Source organism: Rhinatrema bivittatum, chromosome 3 (assembly GCF_901001135.1).
Source record: "Rhinatrema bivittatum chromosome 3, aRhiBiv1.1, whole genome shotgun sequence".
NCBI lineage: Eukaryota > Metazoa > Chordata > Amphibia > Gymnophiona > Rhinatrematidae > Rhinatrema > Rhinatrema bivittatum.
In genome coordinates, this window is record NC_042617.1 from 550,279,198 (window position 1) to 550,301,991 (window position 22,794).

Sequence of the window (22,794 nt, forward strand, 5' to 3'; positions counted from 1 at the left end):
CGCAGTCTTCCCTCCATTAGGAGTCCTCAGTGAGCCAGTTACCTTCTTGCTGATTATATTATACCCAAGCTTCAGTCCTACTTAACCCAACCTGTCCGTGCCTTTTCATTGAGCCACCTTGGCTCTCTGACCTGGCCTGGCTTACCTTGTAATTCTGCCTTGCGGCTTATCCAAGCCTCCTGCCTTGCCTTGTGTCCTGTCTTAGCTTCCTACCTTGCTCTGGGCCTTCCGGGCATTTTGGCCTTGCTCTGCAACCTCTCAGGCCTCCTTGAGAGGCCCATGCTCTGTTCCCTCTTGGGCTTTCCTGCTTTACCTTACAGCCTCCGGGCCTGCTAGGTTCTCCTAGTCGGCCTCATGCCCTGTTGGGCTTTACCTGTTCTGTTTACTCCAGTCCCTTGTCTGCTTCCCAAGTCTTGCCCTTTTGCTTCAGGCCATGTCATTGTCCTCCATCTTCCAGCCTCTGCTCTGTATCTAGCCCCCAGCCTGTGCCTTCCCTGCCTTGCCTTGCCAGCCTAGGCCTGTAATCCGCTCCCAGTCTGTGCCCTGATGTTCTACAGAAGACAAATCCTATCAGCCCCCAGAACCCAAGGGGGCTCAATCTGTGGGGGAGGGGGTTGGTTAGGCAGAAGACTAGCTCCAGTACTGTCCTGCAGCCCTGTACTGCCTCTGTAGGGGTGGTTCCTATCTCCAGCCTGCCAGTCCATGGCAGACAATATTGCCAAGAATCAGAGCATTATGTTCAACTTTGGGCCCATCTATTGCAACAGAATTGTACTATAATCAATATTTATCCAATTAAAAGTAGTAATTTAAACAAATATGAAAATTCTACCCGTACCTGGAAAGTCTAAAATGTTATCCTCTTTCATCACTAGTATTTTTCTATTATAAATAGGAAGAGTTAATTTTTTTTTTACTGTCATTTCAGAAGAAATTTAGATATGACCTACCTGTAACAAGGCAACACATCTATCAACTTCCAGTTGACATAGCTGCCAGCTGATTCATGAAGCTTACACACTCTTGCCATTTGAACTTTGGCTACTTGCCAAAACTTGTCATGATCAACCACTAAAACTTGTAATTCTTCTTTTAACAGCCTGAATACCCCTTCCAGTGTGTCTTCATAGACCTGCAGAAAAGAGAAGCTTTAAATGTTCAAAAGGTGCAAGTATTTCACAAAACTGGACAGAGTTTGATGCCAATTGTTATCTTCATTTGTATTTTACAGAAGCTACAATTAAACTTCATTTTCTGTATGTGACTGGAACTAACCAAATATGCCAGCCATGTTCTCTTTATTGCCCTACTTGTAATCCATAATTGCTAGAAAATTGAGATTATAATCAAATTCCATTATCCCTAAAATTAGAATAGACAAAATAACTTTTCACAAATCAACTCTTTCCGCAATCACTTTGAAGTCAAAGAAAACTTCACTGTCCAAATGTTGTAGCCTGCCCACCAATTACACCAATGGAAAAATGCATTAAAATCCCCACAAAACCCAAGCAACTCAGGCTGTAGTAGTGTCATGCATTGCGGTCGAGATCTGGTTGAGTCCCTGTCTGGGGGCTGGTTCGGCCTTGTGCAGAGCACAATGAGGGAGAAAAGTACTACTGCAACTGGGTTAGCCCCTGGTATCAAGTGGTACTGAGGTAACACCTCAAAGGAGTTATCTCCATAATCCTTGGGCCGGCAAGGGTGCCATCATCTCTCCAGGCAAGCAGTGGAGAATATAAAGGTCAAACAAAAAGGATGGGGTGGGAATGCAGTCACCCAGTACCAGTTTTTCAGGTGGTAAACTAGGAGAGCAAGCACTTAAGAGCTGCAATGATTTTGCTTTGGGAAACAAGTCTGGGTGACATATCTGCTAGAATGTGCTTTGCTGGAAATTTAGCAAAGCAACACAAATGAGTTTTACATAAATCTGTAGCCCTGAAGCAGGCTAATGTTTGAGTAGATACATGACAAGAAACTTTTTAAAATTATGGAATAAATCACAGGACTGTGTAGTAATAGATCATGCTGTGCCCAGCCTTCTGTTTCTGTGCAGAACTCTCTCTGCAGCATCACCTCTGGGTCTATTTTGGATCACACCTTTGGTTGCCAAGTAGGTAATAGAACCTTTTGCACTTACCCCTGTGTTGTGTACATACATGAAACAGCACCTCACTTCCCTGTAACAAGTATGTCCCAAACCATTCCCAGCAGGCAAACAACTACTGAATTTATAATACAGAGATGGAATCCAGACTAAATTATGCTGACAGGCCAAAAATCTTCAGCAAAGTACAAACAATGCATTTTACTTGGTTAACACAGATATATATCTCTGGTCACTGTGACACATTCATCTTAATGCCTCAGAATGTTCTAAGTTGGGGACCAGTTATTCAGACTGGCAGCCTCTTACAAGAGGAGTTCCACACGGATAGTCATGATCAGCGGTATTGTTTTAGCATTTTTCTGCAACTTTTAGCTGCACCGTTGTCAACAATACAAATAGTATATTACATCTATGCAGATGTTCACATTTTTTCTGCCAAATGACATCATTGGTGAGTTTCCAGTAATTTCATTCCTTGAAACTCCTGGAGAAAACCAAGATATTTTATTTTATTTATTTAGAAGTTTTTATATACCGATGAATGTTGGGAACATCTCATTGGTTCACAATAAACGAAATGCAGCAAAATAAGCTTTACAGTGAAACACAGAACAATGAGCATAAAGTTGATTAACAGGAAGTATGAAAGATAAAATAAAGACAAGTAAGATGAATATAAATATAAAACTGAACAAATTACAAATTATATGGCATAAAGTATGACTATTTACAAATTAAATTAGATATTGTGGTTAGGGTCACTGCCAATGCCTTCTTTCTCTTGTATACCAAAGTTAGAAAATGGTCAGGATTATGTGGTGTCTGAGACACATAATTTGAGGTTTATGTTAGATTCTAAATTGCAATTGAAGTCTCAAATTAAAAAAGGTGGCTAAAATTGAATTTTTTAATCTCAGACTGTTATGGCCTTTATGATTTCTTGTCACCACTCATAAGAACATATTTTCCATACTGGGTCAGACAAAAGGTCCATCAAGCCCAGTATCCTGTTTCCAAAGTGGCCAATCCAGGTCACAAGTACCTGGCAGGATGCCAAGGGGTAGATAAGATTCCAAGCTGCTTATCCCAGGGATAAGCACTGGATTTCTGCAACTCTACCTTAAAAATGATTAATGGTCTTTTCCTCCAGGAACTTGTCCAAACCTTTTTTAAATGCAGCTACACTAATAGCATTCACCACATTCTCTGGCAAGAAATTCGAGCTTGTGCGTTGAGTAAAAAAATATTCTCTCGTATTAGTTTTAAAGATTTTTTTTTTTTTTTAAGTTTGGTGGTTCAAGCATGGGTATTGCCACAATTATTGCAATGCTCTTTATGGAGGGTTACCCAAGTATCTGATATGGGTGCTGCAGTTAATTCAACAGAACAATATTTGGGTAGGAAGGAAATGTCAACATTTCTCCTTACTTGAAGGATCAGCACTAGTTTCCAGTTGCACAAAGGATTAAACTTAAGATACTAACATTAGTGCATCAAGTCACCTATGCAGATACATTTTGTCTGAGAAATATGAAAACATGTTATGCACCCAGTCGTGTATTGCGTTCTGCTTCATAGTATTTGTTAAATTGTACATTCATTATCTGTTGCTCATTCGGATACTACTAGGTCTAGGGCATTTTCAATTCTTTTTTTTTATGTCATTTAAAGTTTTATTATGAATGTCAATAATACATGAACATAAACATAAGCATAAGGCATTCGCAATACAGAACACACAACCTTGAAAACCAGTAATATAGCCTGTCCTTAGTAGCCGACATAACATGACATGATATACCCCACCCTAACCCCTCTGGGTTTACTATTCCACAATCATTAGTATAGGTGAAAAGGATAGATGATTTGATGTTCCACAATCCCATTAAGTGATGTTCGTTGTGATAGCTATGGTTCCCCAATTAAGGATTTTCAGGACGCCCATAGCTTCTGAAAGTGTCCCAGGCAGTCCTGTCAGAGCTGTTAACTTGCACAAATAATAAACACAACATTCTTTTCCAGACAGCCGAACTCTGTGGACTACTCACTTGCTTCCAAGAGGCTGCTATGGTCATTCGCGTGGCCAAAACCACCTGCGCGATTATTAGTCTATGTGCCCTACCAGTATCCGGGTAAGGAAAGGTAAGTAAACAACATTTTACATCTTTTAACACTGTCTTGCCCAAACATCTCAGATAATGTATGAAATACAGAGGTCCACAATTCGCTAATTCCTGGGCATTCCCACCACATATGTAAAAGTGTTCCAACCTGTTTGCAATGTCGCCAACATGGACTAGAGAAATTAGGGTACATCATGTGCAATTTATAGGGAGTCAGATACCAGCAATACAACAATTTGTATCCATTTTCCACCAACATAGCAGATATAGAACTTCTACCAATACTTTGGTAGCAGATATCCCAGTCATTATCTATGTCCACCCCTAAGTCGTTGGCCCATGCCTGGGCATGTTTAGGGATGTCCCGCATATCTCCTAAAAGAAGCAAACAGATCTTAGAAATCACTTTTTTGACTTTCCCCTCTGATCCACATATACCCTCAAAGAGTAATTTATCCAGGGGGAATGGTTGTCTAGACTTAGCTCAAATTAAGTAATGTTTCAGTTGAGGGTAAGTTGTAGTGCGCTTGCAAAGTAGCAAATTCCATAAATTCTTTATTAGTATTAATAAGCTGTCCCACCACCCTGAGACCCAAAGTATGCCAGCGTGTAAAAGATCCATGTTGTAGTCCCGGAGGGAATTCCCTGTTATCACAGATGGGAGAATTCCTATGCAATGGGTGGGGGCCTATCAATGCTCGTTTATGTTTATCCCATAGACACAAAGTATGGTGTGCATAGGGAGATAATTCTCGGCCCACCATCTTATGTGGGCATGCTAGCCAGCTCTGCCCTGCCAGGCGCAGACAGTTAGCAGAGGTTTCCTCAATAGCCACCCATTGCTTTTTCGGGCACTCTAAATGTCAATCCACTACCACCTTCAACTGAGCAGCTAAGTAATATTTTTTAAGATCTGGCATGCCCACCCCTCCATTTACTTTTGGGCGGTACCATATCTGTCGGGCTGTTTCGTGGTGGCCTCCTGCGCCAGATATAGTCAAAAATCCATTTCCGCAGTGACTTAAAGGAGCTATCGGGAACTTCAATGGGCAAGGTTTGAAATAGGTGTAAGAGACGGGGGAGGATATTCATTTTAACTGTTGCGATTTTACCCAGCCAGGATAAATTTAACGAATTCCAGGCCACAAGATCCAGATAAATCTTCTTTGCCAATGGGTCATAATTCAGCTTAAATAAATCTGTACCCGTGCCTGTCAGGTTTATGCCTAGATATGGGATGCTGTGCGCCCACTTAAAGGAATATTGTGATTGTAGAAGAGTATGTACAGAGTCATCCAGGTGGATCGGCAGCAGCTCAGTCTTATCATAATTCATTTTAAAACCTCTTGCAGATCCATGATGAACATGGTTCGTGGGCACTGGGGGCACCAGCAAAAACCGGACGATGCCATAAAAATTACCTGGCTTGCTGTCGATGACCGGCAGTCACTGAAGGTGAAATGTTGGAAATTGGCTGCAAAGTAGTGAGCAAAAATGGCAACTTTACCTACCACGCCAAGGAGGCACTGACCGCGAAGAGGGACCTGATGATGGAACTGCAAGACAACTGCAACGCAGAAGAGACCGAAGAGGGACCTCGCATGGATGCATGGCTAGCGGCATGCTGGGCATGCTCAGTGTGCTGGTCAACACTTCTCGAAACTTTGACAAAAGATTTCCATGCCGGGCTCCATCGGTTGATGTCACCCACTTGTGAGGACTATCATCCTGCTTGTCCCAGGATAACCTTTTTTCCAATTGGTACGTCCTCTTTTTCAAACAGTCATCAGACCACATATACCAACACATAAGAAGATATCAAAAGATGATGTATAGTGATTTACTGAGGACCCATCATCCACAGCTATACAATTAGGGTGGTTGTACTCTACTAGATAAGATCATTTCCAAAGTGAATGTCTAGAACATTTGCCCCACATGACGAAGTGAACCTTTATCACAGAGGAAGGTAGGTGAAATGTCACACAAAAGAACCAAGTAAGATCTCTGAAGATAAGATCAGAAGATACATTTAGGGATGTAAGAATACAGGCAGGGGGAGGAGCAAGATGGCCATGAGAAGAGGATGCTGAGATTTGTTGTCCAATGAATTTTCCTAAATGGCTCCAAAATGAAAGGCGAAGTTGAGAATTTTCTCCACTGAACTTACTCACCTACCTGGCCAGCAAACAACATCCATCGCTTCCCTGATTTCTTCTTCGTCTGGAAGCCAGTTCCCTGCTGCTGGGTTGGATGAAGAACATCCTCAGTTTGTTGATGAGGTTTCCCTCAGTCCCTGGCAACAAGATCCTTTGCTGCCAGCCAGATGAGACTGCTCCCGGGAAGCTGCACCGATGCAGGAGAATGACATTCCCTGCTGTCTGTGTAGGAGGGGGCTGAGGATGTATCGTTATCTGCTTGATCTTTGCAGGAATTGGAGGTGACTCACAGCAATGCAGACAGCTTGCTGAGTGCTGGAAGCCCCGCTGGCTGAATTTCCTGCTATGGAAAGTTTTCTTGCTGATGAGTTCACTCAATTCCTTTAAAAAACCAACAGAAGAGCCACTGGATTTCTTATGGAAGATGATGGCTAAGTTTGGCCAGATTCTTTGTTTTTCAGCAAGGAAAATGGGGACTCAGGTTTCCAGCTTGAGTTGCAAGTCTAGGAGCATGAGGAACTTACTGAGGTTAAAGACAGCTTGGGGAGAACGCAGGGGCTCAAACTGCTATACTGCAAGGAGCACTGTCTGGAAGGACTGAACTGTTTGAGAATTCCGCTAAAAAGCTTAATCTTCGTATTTTGAACTTGCCTAAAATTGTGGATGAACTCCCCTGGATTATCTTTAAAAAATATTTTGTGGAAATTTTACATCTGGCTCCAGAGATGCTCCTGGCTCTGAAGTTTTCTTGACTTCTTCCCCCCAGTCTAATGTGCTTGGTCAAGATGCTCCTGTAGTTTCTTCTTTAAACTTAACAGGTTTTTTTTGTATACGTCTGGCCAAGAAGTAAGTGAAAGAACACTACTTGCTTCCTTTTCTCTGAAGCTGATTTAAGCAAAGTGATGGCAACCTATATTCAAAACCTAAATGTGGATTTTCTGGGACAAAAAGTGAGAATTTTTTCTGATCTCATGGTTGACACAAGAGAGAAGGAAGGCTTTCTTGGCCCTCGGAAAGGATACCTTGTCTTTGGGAGCCTCGTTTGTTTTACATTATCCTTGTAAATGTTTAAGTACCGATCAGAGAGTTCATTTTTTCTCTCTGGTTCAATTAAAAGCTTTCACAGAGACTTGCAAGATGTTAACATCTCCCACTCCCATAGGGAACCAGTAGATTCTTGTATTTGGTAAGAGCAGAAATATCACGCTGGTGTCTATACTTTATTGTATTTCTTTATTGTCTCCTTTTTATTTCTCTCCTCCCCTTTTATTTGGATACAATTCTTATCTTTTTTGTTTTGATGTTGTGTTATCAATCCTCTCATTTTTGTACAAAGTCTTTGTGCTGTTACTTGAAATTGCATTAAAAATAAAGTTAAAAAGGAAATGTAAGAATACTTGCAGAGGTCTGAGAGGGTTGACTGCAATTAGAAGTGAAAAATAACCATTAACCAATTTCTTTTTCTAATCAAAATTATAGCAATACCGCATTGCTTTAAATTTATAGCCCTTGAAAACCCCCTGTTACATTCACAGAATGACGAATACACAAAAATTAGAAATTGTTAATTTACCCAGTATCCCCCATTTTCTCTCTGTATAAAATTAAAATGACAGATTCTCTAAAGTTACAATAAGCAAAAATAATTAGCTTAAAACTTAATCATGGGAAAAATGCTTAGTAAATCAGGCCTTTAGTTTGCAGAGAAAATAGGAGAAAATCTTTAGTAAATCGGTTCTAAAATGTATTAAAGCAATGATATTTTGGCAGCATTTTGGCATCAAGTGTGTCCATTTCTGAAGTAATTTATAGAAGCTAGAGTATATTTGGTAAAACACAACTCTTCAAATCTTTTAATTACAGTTAATAAATTAGGATTTTTAATAGGATATGACCCACATTTATTAATTTTCTAACAGGACCTGTTGGACTGTAGCAGATTATACATGGCAGCTGGTTTTCTATTTCCATTAGCAATTTTTACCTTCTAAGCTGTTTGCAAAAAAAGCTCAAAATGAAAAATAATCTTGCTTGCTTTGAACACCAATATAAATTTACCTTAGTTTGGAAAGGGTCCTGAATTTAATTAGTTATGCTTTTACGTAAATATTGCATTTTTATATCATTTAAATTATTTAACTGAAATACAACTGCTCATTTATTAACTTGTAATAGGATCTCTTTAGTTTGGTCTGTGAATTTGAAAAGTGAGCACCTTCCCCTTGTTAGGAATTTGAAATCAGGAGGATTTCTATGATTTGCTCTGTTTGGGTCATAATTTGATCCTAGATAAAACTCTTCAAAGCAGTTTTGAAAAATGAGATCAAACAAACAGCCTGCCAATCACTGGACAGTCTTCTCCCCAACCGCCAACGTTTTGGACATTTATGAGTCCATGACAAGAACAAAGGATTCAAAAGCTCTTGGGTCCACAGCTGGCAGCCTTGGAGTGTAACAGGGGATGAAATACAAGCTACTAGCTGAGACCTACTGAAATTTCAACAAAAGAAATGTGCTCATGTTAGGACTGTGAACCACTGGGTCTCCCAACTTTGGGGGTAGGGGTTTCCTCAGTTTCCTCCAATCACTACCACAGGGGTGAAGCCTAGTTCATAAGCAGCACCATTTTGTCCACAGACTGTCGCCTCATGTTGCTGGGCTGTTACGGCCTTGGAAAATTGCAACCGGGCTTAACTGATGTGAGAAACAAAGAAACATGGCTGGGTCAAGTATAGGATACCCGGAATCATGTCCATCCAAATCCCACAGTCCTATATATGGTCTTGGCCTCCAGAAAGCACCCTAAGTAGCAACCAATACAACTTTCTTTTAACACACCAGTCCCCCCCGTCCCCCACAAACAGTTCTGAATACAGTCCCACCCTCCAGATGGTGCTCCTAAGAAGCTACGGCTAAAACTCTCTTAACCCATCCAGCTCCGGTGGTTCCCTACAGAGAGGTGATCCTCCAGAGAGACAGATACCACAGGTCCCTAAGCATATTCTAATAGATTCAGAGAGCAATTGTTGGACAAAAACCAGCCCACCCTGGTGCCCCTCTTCTCTTTCAGACTCATATGCTCACAGACTGACTCAAACGCAAAGTGTGGTGCCCCAGGTGGTCACTGCCTGCCTATCCCTCAGGACAGCCCTGTGATAACTTTTACGCAATGCAAAGCCAAAGAACAGAAAAGCTCCCTGTTAAACAGATATGAAAAGTGCTCTTTAGACTCTGCTTTTATTAAGATTTATATACATATATATAAAAAGTAGCAATCTATGAACATTATGGGATTTAGAATGACTAATTTAATCTCAAAATGAACCAAAGTAATACTTATATCTTAGATTCCTGGGTAGCAAAAGAACAAAAGCTACTATAATCTTTCTTAAAATGAACAGCGGTAGTGCAGACCAACCTTGGCAAACATGATAATTTTTATACTTCTATTAGCTGCCTCTCTGGCATTGTGCCTAGTGTCTTAATGGCTTCTTATCTTGTAAACGCAGAACTGTTGCACACCATGCAGTTTTCTGTTCTATACCTCACAAGAAAAAAGCTTGGCATTCAGAGCTAGGAACCTGCTTAAACAATTATAACAGTACAGTTAGAAAATAGTAGATAAAATTTAAGGGAGACCAGAATTTCCAAATTTGATTTAGGGGATCAAATGCAATGTCAGTAATGTTTTAAAACTGCATAAAGACATTTTTCATAGTTTCGCTTTTTTTTTTTTTTTTTTTAAATAGCAAATGCAATAATGGCCAACTCTGGTCCCTCAAGAGCCACATCAAGACTGATTTTCAGGGTATCCACAAGGAATATGTATGAGATGTATGCTTCCAATGGAGGTAGTATATGCAAACATGTCTCATGCATATCCTGAAAACAAGACTGGTTTCCTGGCTCCTGAGGACTGGAGCAGCCACCCCTGCAATAATCAATTTGCTGAGAGGTATTCAAGAGCGACCACACGCTTACGGTAATGGAACCATAAATGTAAGTTGCTCTTACATTTTATTGTAAAATTTAATATATGTCCATGCAAAAAAAAAAAAAATTGCTCTCAAATCATAAACTGAAGCACTTCTCAATTCCCCTCCCCCCTATAAGAGGCATCTTCATATTGATATTACAATAAATCAGTCAAAAAAATACTAACAAAACACATACATTTTGGTCTGCTAAGCTCATGGAGGTCCAGATTCAGCCACTCTGCGGCTCTGCTTATTAGCTGGAAAAACTTATCCAGATAACTAGTGCTATATATTCAGTGGCACAGCAGCCCTGTGGCCTAGTCAGAGTTAGCTGCATAAATTAACTGGCAAACTCAATATCAGAGTTAGTGGATAACCTATCCTGCTAATTCAACTCCTTCTCATTATGCCTATTCCCTGCCCCAACTTGTAAATACTTAGGGGGTCATTTATCAAAGTGCTATATGGCGTTTTCGCATGCGAAAAACGTCTATAACACTTGCGAAAACGCCTTAACGCATGGCACAATGCAAATTAAGAAGAGGGGTGGAGTTTGTGGCAGGATTTATGAAGCCATGTCGCACGGCTTTAACGCAGATTTTAACTACACCTTTTTCATTAGTGTTAAGCCGTGCGATATGGCTTTTTCGCGGTTTGCGATGTTTTCGCAAATACTGTTTTTAGTATTTTACGCTGCTGGAGAGCCAGCCTAGCTAGAGAGGGAGAGAGAGAGAGAATGAGAATAAGACCCTCATAGTAGTTAGGTATTTACACCTCTATATGAGGCCCACCTAGTTACTGGAGGTGAGGTTTAGGTAGGAGTGTAGGGGCCACTGACATTCAAAGTGAGACATATGAACAGAACAGTGCTCTCTTGTGAAGATTTGATGACCTTCGGAGTGAGAAACTCAACCAAAGATGAGATTTGTGCAATGTTCTCTCAACCTAGCTTGATGTTACCTAGGTAGAGAGTCCATCAAGCTAGGTTGAAAGAACATTGCACAAACCTCATCTTTGGTTGAGTTTCCTCACTCTGAAGGTCCTCAAATCTTCAGAAGAGAGCACTGTTCTGTTCATACGTCTCATTTTGAATGTCAAAGTGGCCCTAACCCCTACACTCCTAACTAAACCTCACCTCCAGTAACTAGGTGGGCCTCATATAGAGGTATAAATACCTAACTACTATGAGGGCCTTATAGGTAGGCTCTCTCTCCACCTCCCCCCCAGTGATTGTAGGTTGGAATTACAACAATTTGGGTACTTACCGCAAAGTGCGAAAAAGTTCTCAGTCTGCAGTAATACCTATGCGAAGCACTAAGATAAACAGCCTATCGCAAAGTGCACTATTACCATAAAACACACCCCTTTTCCTATCGCATGCGATATTTAGTGCATTTTGTACCGCGGAATGCAAATTTGCGCAGATTTCCTCCCGCGCCGCAGCCCTCGCGATTTCCACCCGCGCCGGAAAAGGATTAAAAAAAACCCCGGAAACATGCCGTGCACGGACAGCGGCCAATCCAGGACAGTGATGTCAGGTGGTGCACGGAAAGTGGGGGCAACACATTGCAGCACGGCACCGGCGGCTCGAGGAGCAGAGGGAGAGAAAGAGAAGGGAGGGGAACAGAGGGGAGGGGAAAGGGGAAGAGGGGGAAAAAGAGAAGAGGGAGAGAAAGAGAAGGGAGGGGAAGTCAGATGACGCACAGAGAGTGGGGGGGCATCACGGCTCGAGGTAAGCAAGGAGGAGAAGATGGAGAGAGAGAAGGGAAAGGAACAGAGAAAGAGAGAAGGGGAAAGAGAAAGAAGGGGAGAGGGGCTAAAGAAGAGGCCCTGGCCCTGAGAGTGTATGTTTGAGCCATTGTGTTTGTTGTGAGCCAGTGGGTAGGTATCTACATGAGAGAGAGGGAGAGGGAGAGGAGGAGGGACAGGAGGAGGGGGAGAGGGAGAGAGTGTGTGTGAGAGAGAGTTGTATGTGGAGGAGACAGAACATGTGTGACAGATGGCATGTGAGCTTATGTCTGATGATTATGTAAGAGAGACAGTGAACAGGGATACTCAGGTGGAGAGGTTAGCAACAACTGCAGCAGTCCCTGCCAGCTTGGCTCATCTGCCAGCAGCAACAATTGACACTGCTGGCAGATGAGCCAAGTTGCCAGGGACACTCATTGCACTGAAATGCAGAATAATTTGCAAAAAATAGTGTTATTTTGAAAAATAAATGTGCAGAATTTTGCAGAATTTAGAAAATGTATGCGCAGAATTTTCAATTTTTTTGATGCAGAATTTTTAATTTTTGTGTGCAGAATTCCCCCAGGAGTAATTTTGATAAATCCAGGCCTTAGACGGATAAGTCACTTATCCAGTTAAGTGGTGCTCATTGATTCTAGCCAGATATTCTGCAGCGCCACTTAGCCAGATAGCCAGATAAGTACTAAGTACCGTTTTGAATATCTGCTTCATGAAACTTGGGTTTCCTACCGAAATGGAATACTTGAACCAACAGCAAAAATGCTGGGAAGGTTATCAAAAACAGACCACTGTGGGTTTTTATTCACAGCTGTTTTATTTGCTTTTTTTTCACCCCTCACCAGCTTGAGTATTGGAGAAAAATCCTATGACCAAAACGACATGAAATAGTGAACCCAATATGAAAATGCTTCACAACAGGAGACCAAAACATCCAGTAGCAGGTCCACACCCTGCCTCCCAGTACCTCTGAATGCCAGTGCTTCCAGGCCTATCCTGGTCCAAGGAATACAAGCCAGCTCTGGGAATTAAATTAGCATCTCCTATGTGCCCATTCTGAAATCAAAGTTTTTCCTGACAGTGCACTAATTTATAGGAAGTAGAATAAAGGACAGGAAAAGTTCAAAGCCTTTAACCCAGTCAGGCCATTAAGTGACAATGAATCCCATTTGAAGAAAATTGAATTATGAAATTAAAACCCCCACATTAAACATCAAGTTTATAAAGCAGAAAATATCCAGGGAATTGATACCCCAAATCGCCTAGAGTCTGATCTTGGTATTTTGCTTATAAATTGAGTGATGAGTTTATGGAAATAAATGCTTTTAATTTTAAATTTAATATATGAAGCAACTTTAATATATATGAAGCAACTGACCAGTCACATTTCTTGTGACTGGTCAGTTGCTTCAAGTCAGTATGGTAGGTTAGCTCAATGTGCAGGGGGTTACATTACAATGAGGTAAACTAGGTGATGTATATTTAGGGACCTTTATTTTCAATTTTAGTTTTTTTTATGGGAATGTCAGTGTTTATCACAAGAACAAAAATAGGTAAAATCTGTGGGAAAAAATGATTCAATTTTCCAGATAAATATTTTTGTTCTTGAAAAACTCCCAGGGAAAATAAAATAAAAACTGAAAATGAAGGTTCTTAGGTATATTACAGGCTCAATCTCCTCCCAATGGAATAAAACTTTGCACGGATGTTCTCTAGGGTCTCAAACAAAGCTCTTCTAAATTCTTCACCTGGATCTCTATTGGTTGGAGAACTAGAGGCAGTTGAATGGAGGTCACCTCTGAGTACCATCTCCGTGCAACCTAAAATGGCCATTTTGTGCAGGTGATGCAGCCCTACAACACCTCTCAGGGGCCTGAAATTTTGTGGATTAGTGTAAACCCTGGTGGTAAGTCCCAGTGCAAAGTTTGGAACATAACACGAACTTGTCTCTCTGTTTATGGGCCAGCAAAGTATGTGAAAAATGTTACAAAAGAAATATAAGGCCTACATTGGCTCCTCATTGCTTCTGACCTATACTTTGATTCAGGCCCTAACTGGACCAGTAGTCATGGTCTATGGCAAATACGTATAAGATTTGCACTAAGAGGCTTTACAGGCAACTGGAAGCAAAGATATAATTACATAAAGACAAGATGTCACTTTTTTATGCAAATTTTTACCAGTTTTCAGGTGCAAATATCTGTGTAGTTCTTCTTTTCTTTATGTCATTTGAAAGAGCATAATTTTTTCTACAAAAGTCGCCCTGTTTCATTTTAGACTCGATCTCTCTTTGGTCAGAATTAAGGCCCAAATGATATGCATCATTTGCATGTGTGGGCATATAATGTTAAGAGGATTCTTTGGTGCCCCACTGCGTAACACGCAAATGAGATAGAGATGTGAAATTCTACAGTCTGGCGAAGCTGGTTATGCTTACCATTCTTGTAGCTTATGACACATCTTGCTTTAACATCTACTAGATAAATGAAGCTTGACCGATGTGCCGCAAATGCGCAGTAGAGAGCAACTCTACCGCGCATGCGCAGGCAGCACGTCTGTCAGAGCTTGCCAGTAACCAAAATGGCGCGGCAAGGAGCACGAGCAGTAACGGCGGCGGCGGGCGGCAGCACGCGCGAGGGAGGGACCTCCCCCAGAGATCTTCCATCTGTGCCATCCGAAGGGGTTGTGAATGAAGGGAGGGAGGAGGAAATGACTGAGGGGAGGGGAGGAGGGAGGAGAGAGTGACTGAGGGGAGGGGAGGGGAGAGTGACTGAGGGGAGAGTGAGGGGAGAGAGTGACTGAGGGGAGGGAGGAGAGAGTGACTGAGGAGGGGAGAGGGGAGGGAGGGGGAGGGAGAATGAGGAATAAGGAAATGGACTGAAAAAAAAATGTTAATGTAGCCCTTTGTTACGGGCTTAATGGCTAGTACTTTTATAAATGACCCCCTCAAAATGGACATTTTATTGTGCTGTATTTACTGCTTGCAAACTGGGAACATGCAAAAGTATCACCTTCACAAGGAACTATGGTAATGTCATGTTAGCAGTGTGTTGTGGTAGAGATTTTGGGAACATGCCCTGGTCTGTGACACCATTGTGCTATGGTCCCTGGTATCAAATTTTTCTTTATGTCAATGGAAGACATTGAAGCAATCAGGCCTGTTCAGGATGAAAGGTTTGGCAAAGGTCATACAGTTGCTGGCACAAGGGAAAATCATCAAATCAAACCCATTGATGCAATTAAAATTTGCATTAGCAAAATTTCGATCTCATTTATTGCAAGTGTTCTAGAATATAAATGTGAATATTCTCCTGCCCTTCAAGTATCCAGCTTCCAACCTAGTCAGTATTTAGTTTGCATCTATGATAATTCCTGGTGGATTGGGCCACCCTGTTGGGTTCCAGAAGAGCCCATTATTGCTACCCTTGATGCACTCAATTTCATCAGGCAGGCAGCACATTTATTCACAAGCCACTTTGTCACGCATTGATGGGACATTCAAAAGTATGTGCAAAGCAGGAAAAATCACCAAGTGAATTTTTGTGAAATCTGCAGTTTAAGCAATTCTCGTATGTAGTGTCTTGCCTTTTCTTGTTTTGTGCTTAAATAAAAGTTTGGAAACCTGAGGTAAGTACCTTGTCTGGCTGTCTGGAGTAGCCCCTAGGTGATGGGAGTGTCAATTTTGCTGAATTGGCAGTGGCTCAGCCACCACTGACCAATGTTAGGTAACTAATCAGCATACAAAGTTTTGCACTGACTTGGATGACTAAATTTATGAAAATATGACTACACATGTGTCAAAACCTAAAAGTGCGGTAAGCACAGTAAACTGAGCTGCACTGTAAAATCTCACATCTCTAGCCCATTTGCATGTTTCACAGTTGGGTGCCAAAGATGGCTCTTTTTAACATAGCGCATTCATGCATGTAAATGCTTGTCTTTGGGACTGTTATTCTGACCAAAGCAAGGCTGTGTCGAAGATAAGAGGGTGACTTTAGTAGCAAAAAAAGGTGCTCTTTCAAATGACATTAGAAAGAAAATCAATTAACTACACATATCTGCACCCCAAAAATGGTGAAAATCTGCATAAAAAGATAACATGTCTATGTAACTGTATCTTTGCTTCCAGTTGGCTGCAAAGTCTCCTAGAGAAAATCCTAGATGTACGTCATGGGCCATGACTACTGATCCAGTTATGGCCTGAATCGAAGTATACATCAGGAGCAATGAGGAGTCAAAGTAGGCCTTAAATTTATTTTATAAAATGTTTCACATAGTTTGCTGGCCCATAAAAAGGGTGGCAAACTCATGTTAGGTTCCAAACTTTGCATAGGAACTTAGCATCAGAGGCTGTAATAATCCACTAAGTTTCAGGCCCCAACAGGGGCTGTTTGGCTGCAGTGCCCAGACAAAGTGGCTGTTTTATACTGCATGGAGCACAGTACTCAGAGTGACCGTCAGCTGCCTCTAGCTCTTGAACCAATAGAGATCCAGCCAAAAATTTTGCATTGTTTGGTTTGAGGCCCTAGCGAATATCCACACAAAATTTTATTCAATTTGAAGGAGGTCGAGCGTGGATGATTTTTTTAATTGTTTCATTTGACATGGAATATCCCTGCTTAGATTTTCATTAGGTTAGATATCACAGATTGTTCATATAGCTTTCAGGGTTTGCTTTTGCGATACTTTTCCTTTTGTTTGCTGACCATATATTGAGGTTAAGTGTGACAATTAAATGGTCTGATCAGATTATTGGGTTGGTTTTGAGTTTGTGAATGAAACTGCTTGCTTTCTTGGAGCTGGAGAACAGCAAGTCAATGACATATGTGGCATTGTGGGTAGGTATGATGTTCATTTATTGTAGGCCAATGTATGTGTATGGTTAAAAAATTAGAAGCTGTTTTGGATCTTTAAAATGCCAAGTGTGAGCAAGCGCTAGCTCAGTCACTAGGCCATTACATTTTTTTATTTTTTCCTTGTCTATGTTTGTGAGTGGTTTATAGTAGGAGGCCTGCTGTGTAGCCTTGACCCAGTTTCACAGTGTTCTACCTAATTTGGGGGTAGCGCTTCTATTTTTAAAACTGGTACTGTGTCTTTACAGATTACTACTCCCCAACGCTTTTGCCTCCTGTGATATCCTGGTGGGATGAGATGTGCTAGAACAGGTCCTTCATTCTCAGTTAGCCAGGTTTCTACTATGAAGACCAGATCTGGGGATTTTTCAATTAGGAGATGGTAAATAAGTAGGGTGCTGATCACTATTGATCTGGTGTTGAAGTGCATACAGGATGACAGGTGCTAGTCTTTCTAAAATCTGTTCTGTTTTGATTGGGATTAGCTAATTTTAATAGGGGTGGGGTGCTGCCAGAATATTTTCCTTTTACCCATGATTATGTTGATTAGGTTGTGTGTGGGCTGGATGGTGATGAATTGCCTGGGCTGTAGGGTGTAGGTGTGGGTTTCGAGTACCATCCTTTGCCCATGATAATGCTGACTGGGTTAAGGATGTGTTGAATGGCAAGAAGCTGTCTGGGCTACAATGGGGGTAGGGTCCTGGTCCTCCAGTTAGAGTTTAAGCTGTTTATTTACAGGTGGTCATTGTGCACTCCTACTTCTTGCTCTTTGTACAGTCACGCCATACCTACTTCTGGGATATCTGCAAGCCTTTATAACATGGCTGTATCAAGCTAACATTTCCTCGTAGGAAATTCTAAAATTTAATTGCCGAATCCAATTTTCCTCTATTGGGAAACGTTTGTGAGGTATTAGTGGAATGACCTCATGGCAAATAGTTTGAAGTACTGCGAATGTAAGTGAATTATAAACCGATTGTGTACAATACTTGTACATGCTGGCAATCTACAGTCTAGGACACGTGCAGGGATAGTACAATGACTGCTTAAAGGACCTGAAAAAATCATAGGTTAGTAGAAAAATAAATTTAAAAAAAATTCAAAATAAAAGTAAGAAAGACCTTCTTTGCCCTCCCTATTACTTAAATAGTATTCATTTGTCAATTATACAATATTGATCTTTAATCACAGGGAGGCTTTATGAGCAACTTAATCAAAATGAACTGTTTCTTTACCTTTCTCTGTTTTAGTCTTCCCCAGTCACGCCCAAGAATCCATGCTGAAAGAGATCGACACATAGAGAAGTAGTTTTCCAAAGTCTGGATACCTAAAGGCAAAAATTGGGAAGCCAAAACGAAAATTTAAAGACCACCAGTACAAAAAGCTCTGTATGTGAGAGGAGGATAACAAGAGATGCACAAAACTGAAGATATGCAAGATATGCACAGACAAAAAACAAATTCAACTGAAGTGAGAATAGACTAGCTTCTGTACAAAGTGATGTCACTTCTACAGTACTGAAGCAAGAAAGAAGTCTATGAATAGGAATCTAATCAGCAGTACTTGTAGTATAAGATCTGAAGACAACAGAAACTTGATTAATAGGAGAAAGGGGATAAGTGGGCGGCGAGGAGGGGAAAGAATTTAAAATAACTTGGGGCTTCTACCAATCTGCTATTACAGATTGCTAGTAATCAGATTTTTATTTTTATTTTTTTTAAAGAGACATACCACTTTGGTAAAATACAGATGTGATTTTAAAAAAATCCAATATAATTTGCTGACAAAGTGCACCAATCATGTCACATAGCTATTTTAACATTCACGTCGCCCAAAGGTTTAATTATTTGGGTGAAGTGGCCAGTCTGGATATTTTCTGGTACTACATAAAACAAGCCACAGGTGCAGAAAAAGAGATCTGTGTGTTATTATTTTATAAATACTAGGATTCTGTTTCAAATTAACACTGTATACTTATTGAAATGCAGAGTCTGCTGTACCAAGAACATTAAAAGAAAAAATAGTTAGCAGGCTCAGCTGGTCTGGACGTAATGTAACTATGCCTGTCAAAATAATTTTATATACCATCGTTCCAAGTGAAGATCACAATGGTTTACATCACGACAAATATTATAGGTACCAATTACATTCACTTGATGTGTTCATATTTCATACATTTTAGGCATAAGACACATACATTGACTGAGGCGGCCAGGTGAAGGAAAGATTTAAAGGGATGGAGTAGCAGGGGTAAGGGAGCAATTATAACAAGAGGTGCTGGAGGGATGTAAAGGGGGTTTAAAGAAGATGTTTTGTTACATTTATTTGGGGTGGGTTGGAAAGAAAGAGGTGATGAGTTCTTTAGTTAGGTTCAAATTGAGTTTGTCCATGTAGGAGCAAGTAATGATTTCAGAAGGTTAATTTAGATTATAGGCATTTTGAAATAACCACGTTTTGAGGTCACCTCTGAATTTGTTTCAGTCGACAGACAGTCTCAGATAGGGAGTTCCAAAGTGTAGGGCCAGCTATGGTCTCTTATTTTTGTCAGGTGTGTGTGTGTAATGATAGCACAGCTAGCAATCCTTTATTATGAGATCTTAGTGATCTCTGTGGCTTATATGGTTGTAGTGCCATCCCTACCAGGCCAGTGTTGTCAGAATGGAGGGAGGACTTTGCAATGGATTCATGATTTCAACACATGCAAGATTAAAAGAAAAACCAAAAAACAGACGACCCCCAAAAACGTATTTGGCCAAAGCCACAGTAAACAGTGGCAGAAAGCTAGAAGAACAATTCACTTAAATCGGCAAAAAGTAAGTCCTGTACCACTATCTCCTGGATGCAGGAAAGATCTCTTCAGAAGCCTCCATGATTTCCATTCTCTTTATAAAGGAAGGTTTGACATGAGTACTGTTTACACAAATTTAGGGACTTATGTACCAACCTACATTATAGTAAATGCATGTGTTAAACATACATTATATAATGCGGATGTACCAACTCTGCTAATGTAGTGCTTTGTTATCCCGCAAGTGGCTGCAATAAAAAATACCAGAGCATTAATCATCCACAGCAAATTCAAAACTATGCAAATACCATGGTAAGGACCTAATTAGTTATTACCCTGGTGTTTTAAGAAGGTGCATTAAGCTTACTGCTACAAGGCAGCTGAGGTAAAGTTAATTACACCTCAGGAGATGCAGTTAAGTCAAGGAGGTGGCAGCCAGCAGTCACCTCTATCCCCCTTAATGAGGCAGCAAGTGCCTCTACTTCTGCCAGCTCAGCCTTGAAGTGGGAGGAATGTGTCCTCAGGGGCTATTTCCTTTCCCCATGCTATCTATGCTATCTCTTTGGTGCAGATAGCATGGGTAAATAGGAATGTTTTCAAATTACATACAATATATGCACAGCATGTGTTAAGAGGGCTGCGTTCACTTTAACATGGCCCTTTCAACATGCTTATGCTTTGCCTATAATTATCTTCACTCAATAGCATGCATGCAAAAATAAAATTGGCAGTTAAAAATCAGCAGGATGTGCGTTACCACATAGGCCCTCATGATTGTGATTACAAATATATGATTGTAGATGAGTATGTTCCTGCATTTCATTTTTTTTTTTTTTTTTTTTAAGGGACACCAGTTTTCAGGTCAAATGTATGAGTCTAGACATATGTTATACCAGTCTAAAAAGAACTGCTTTGCAGAACAAAACATTTTGGGGGTTGGTCTCTTTGCCTTCCCCCCACCTTTTGCTGCTGGCAGTTTTTGTTTTTTTTTTACTTTTGGTATTTATGTAGACTTGCTCTTTAAAATTTAGGAAGATTAATAGATCATACAGTTTTTTCCATTCTATGGAACAGCTTTCATAAATCGAGGCCACCGTCATGAATTTGTTGAAGGTTTTGAGGCAAATAGCGAGTTTGCTGTGCCACAAAGCCTGGCAATAAATTACTATGCTAATCAGTTGAAGGAAAATTCAAGTTAGGAAGGCCAATTATCAGTCAGTTTTGGTCAACTCAGTGGTAAAATTTGCTTGCTATTAGTTTTGCCTTACATATCCTCTCCAACCACTCCTTTGTTAATAACAGACTAATGGAACTTAGAAGTCCTATTACAAATTAATCACTACTTTACTGAGAGTTGTGGATGTCTGGAATCAACCAGAATGCTTAATTCAGATGTAGAAATCTGTTTTAGACTAGGATCTGCAGTGACATTGAAAGAAACAGACTACTTTGACAAATACTATTGTATGTTAGAATAACCAGGCAAATCTTAGGCTTTCTGGCTGAAAATATGAGGAAGGGCTATTGCCAAGCATTGGTCAACTTCCAGACCTTCCTGGGAGATGAAGCCAAGTCAGGGATATGGCCCACACCAACTGCCTTGTTGATCAGATATATTCTACACTAAGGAACAGGGCGCAGCAAGATCTTCAGTAGCCACCTGTCTGGCAGCCTATCCTTTTCCAGAGTGCTGGGATTCCCCAGCTGCTCCGACCTATTTCCAGTGAAAAGACTCAGGATAGGATGGGCGAAAGAAAATGGCAGACTTCAAGGGCTTAAGGCAACCTATCACACACAACCTGTTGACTCACCACCTGTTCACTCTGATTTGTTTGATTTTAAAGTCTCCATAAGGGCAGTTTAGCCTTTGTTCCCCTCCCCCAGCCCCCACCCCATGCAACTTGAATTAATCACCAACATGTGGACAGAGCAGAACAAAGTTTTATTATTGGACAGATTAGGCCGCAGCCTCACAGCAAAGCAAAGCAATCCAGCATCAAAGACATACTTATACACTAAACAGTAACATTCTATCACAAATAACCCTGGTGACCAATGCCCCTGAACCCCATATGTCAAACTGCTGGCAACCCAAGATACACCTGGCCGTAGAAACTAGAGTGTTGCCGGGGTCACTGACTTACCAAGTCCCCGACTGTAGAAGTCAGTTGGCCTTGGTTGAGCGCTGCTCCTGCCATGCCCCTTTCTCCTCCCCTGGCCGCCAAAGCGCCAGGGGCCTGGATCTCAATCTATCGGGCCACTGGCCCTGTCACGCATCTGGCCCTCCTCCCGACCTTGCCCTCAAGTCAATATGGCGTGAATGGGTGGTTTAATTTAGGAGGGGGCCCTATTAACCCACTGGTCACCACACCAATGTACTCTGGTAATAGATCCCGTTTGCCAGGGGACCCCCACTTTACTAGCTGTGCCCAATCTAGCAGTGTCTAACACATCCTGTAGGTCACTATTAAAGATAGCCCAGCCTATGTCGACAAATGCTCTCCGTTTGGCCTAAACAAAACCAAGCTCTCGTCCAGCAATTCATGTCTGGTGTAGAGACCTTGAATAGTGGGCATAATCTAAAGATCCACCTGTTAATTTTTCTTCTAGCTCTATCGAACACCTGATGCAACTGCTCCCACCTCCACACCCGCCTGGGGTTGATACATGACCAAATGATGACTGACTGAGGTAAAATTCCTGACATGCTGATTAGATTGGTTTGCAATTTTTTTGAGTCAGCTGCACACTGCGTGTAGCTTAAATAGTTACCCACTAGATGGATAATCAGTGCAAAGGGGGAGGGCGGCGGGGAGAAGAACATTTTACCATGTGTAGAATGGTAAAAATCGACTAGTCCCACCTCATTCCCGGAATTCCTTTCCAGATCAGCGACAGGCAATCCGAGACCATGCCCAGCTGCTCGCCCCCATGTCAATCAATAGCTTTCGTGCGTCCACTGCACGTAAGAGTGTCCTATTACCCAGAGGAAGCATATATGTGATGTCGGACCTACAATAGACAACACAAGTGAAAGG

General features: G+C 41.2%; 1 protein-coding gene across 3 annotated transcripts in view; it reads right to left on the reverse strand.

Moving 5' to 3' along the window:
* LOC115088294 overlaps nt 1–22,794 on the reverse strand; it is a 98,531-nt gene that overhangs the window by 13,859 nt on the left and 61,878 nt on the right. For 2 of the 3 annotated variants that reach the window (XM_029596431.1, XM_029596433.1), the window contains 2 exons: nt 18,204–18,295; nt 951–1,132 (listed from right to left, as the gene is read on the reverse strand). In XM_029596431.1, coding sequence (XP_029452291.1) covers nt 951–1,132; nt 18,204–18,295 — 274 coding nt within the window. The remainder of the gene's footprint in view (nt 1–950; nt 1,133–18,203; nt 18,296–22,794) is intronic. The other variant, XM_029596432.1, reaches the window with a different exon arrangement.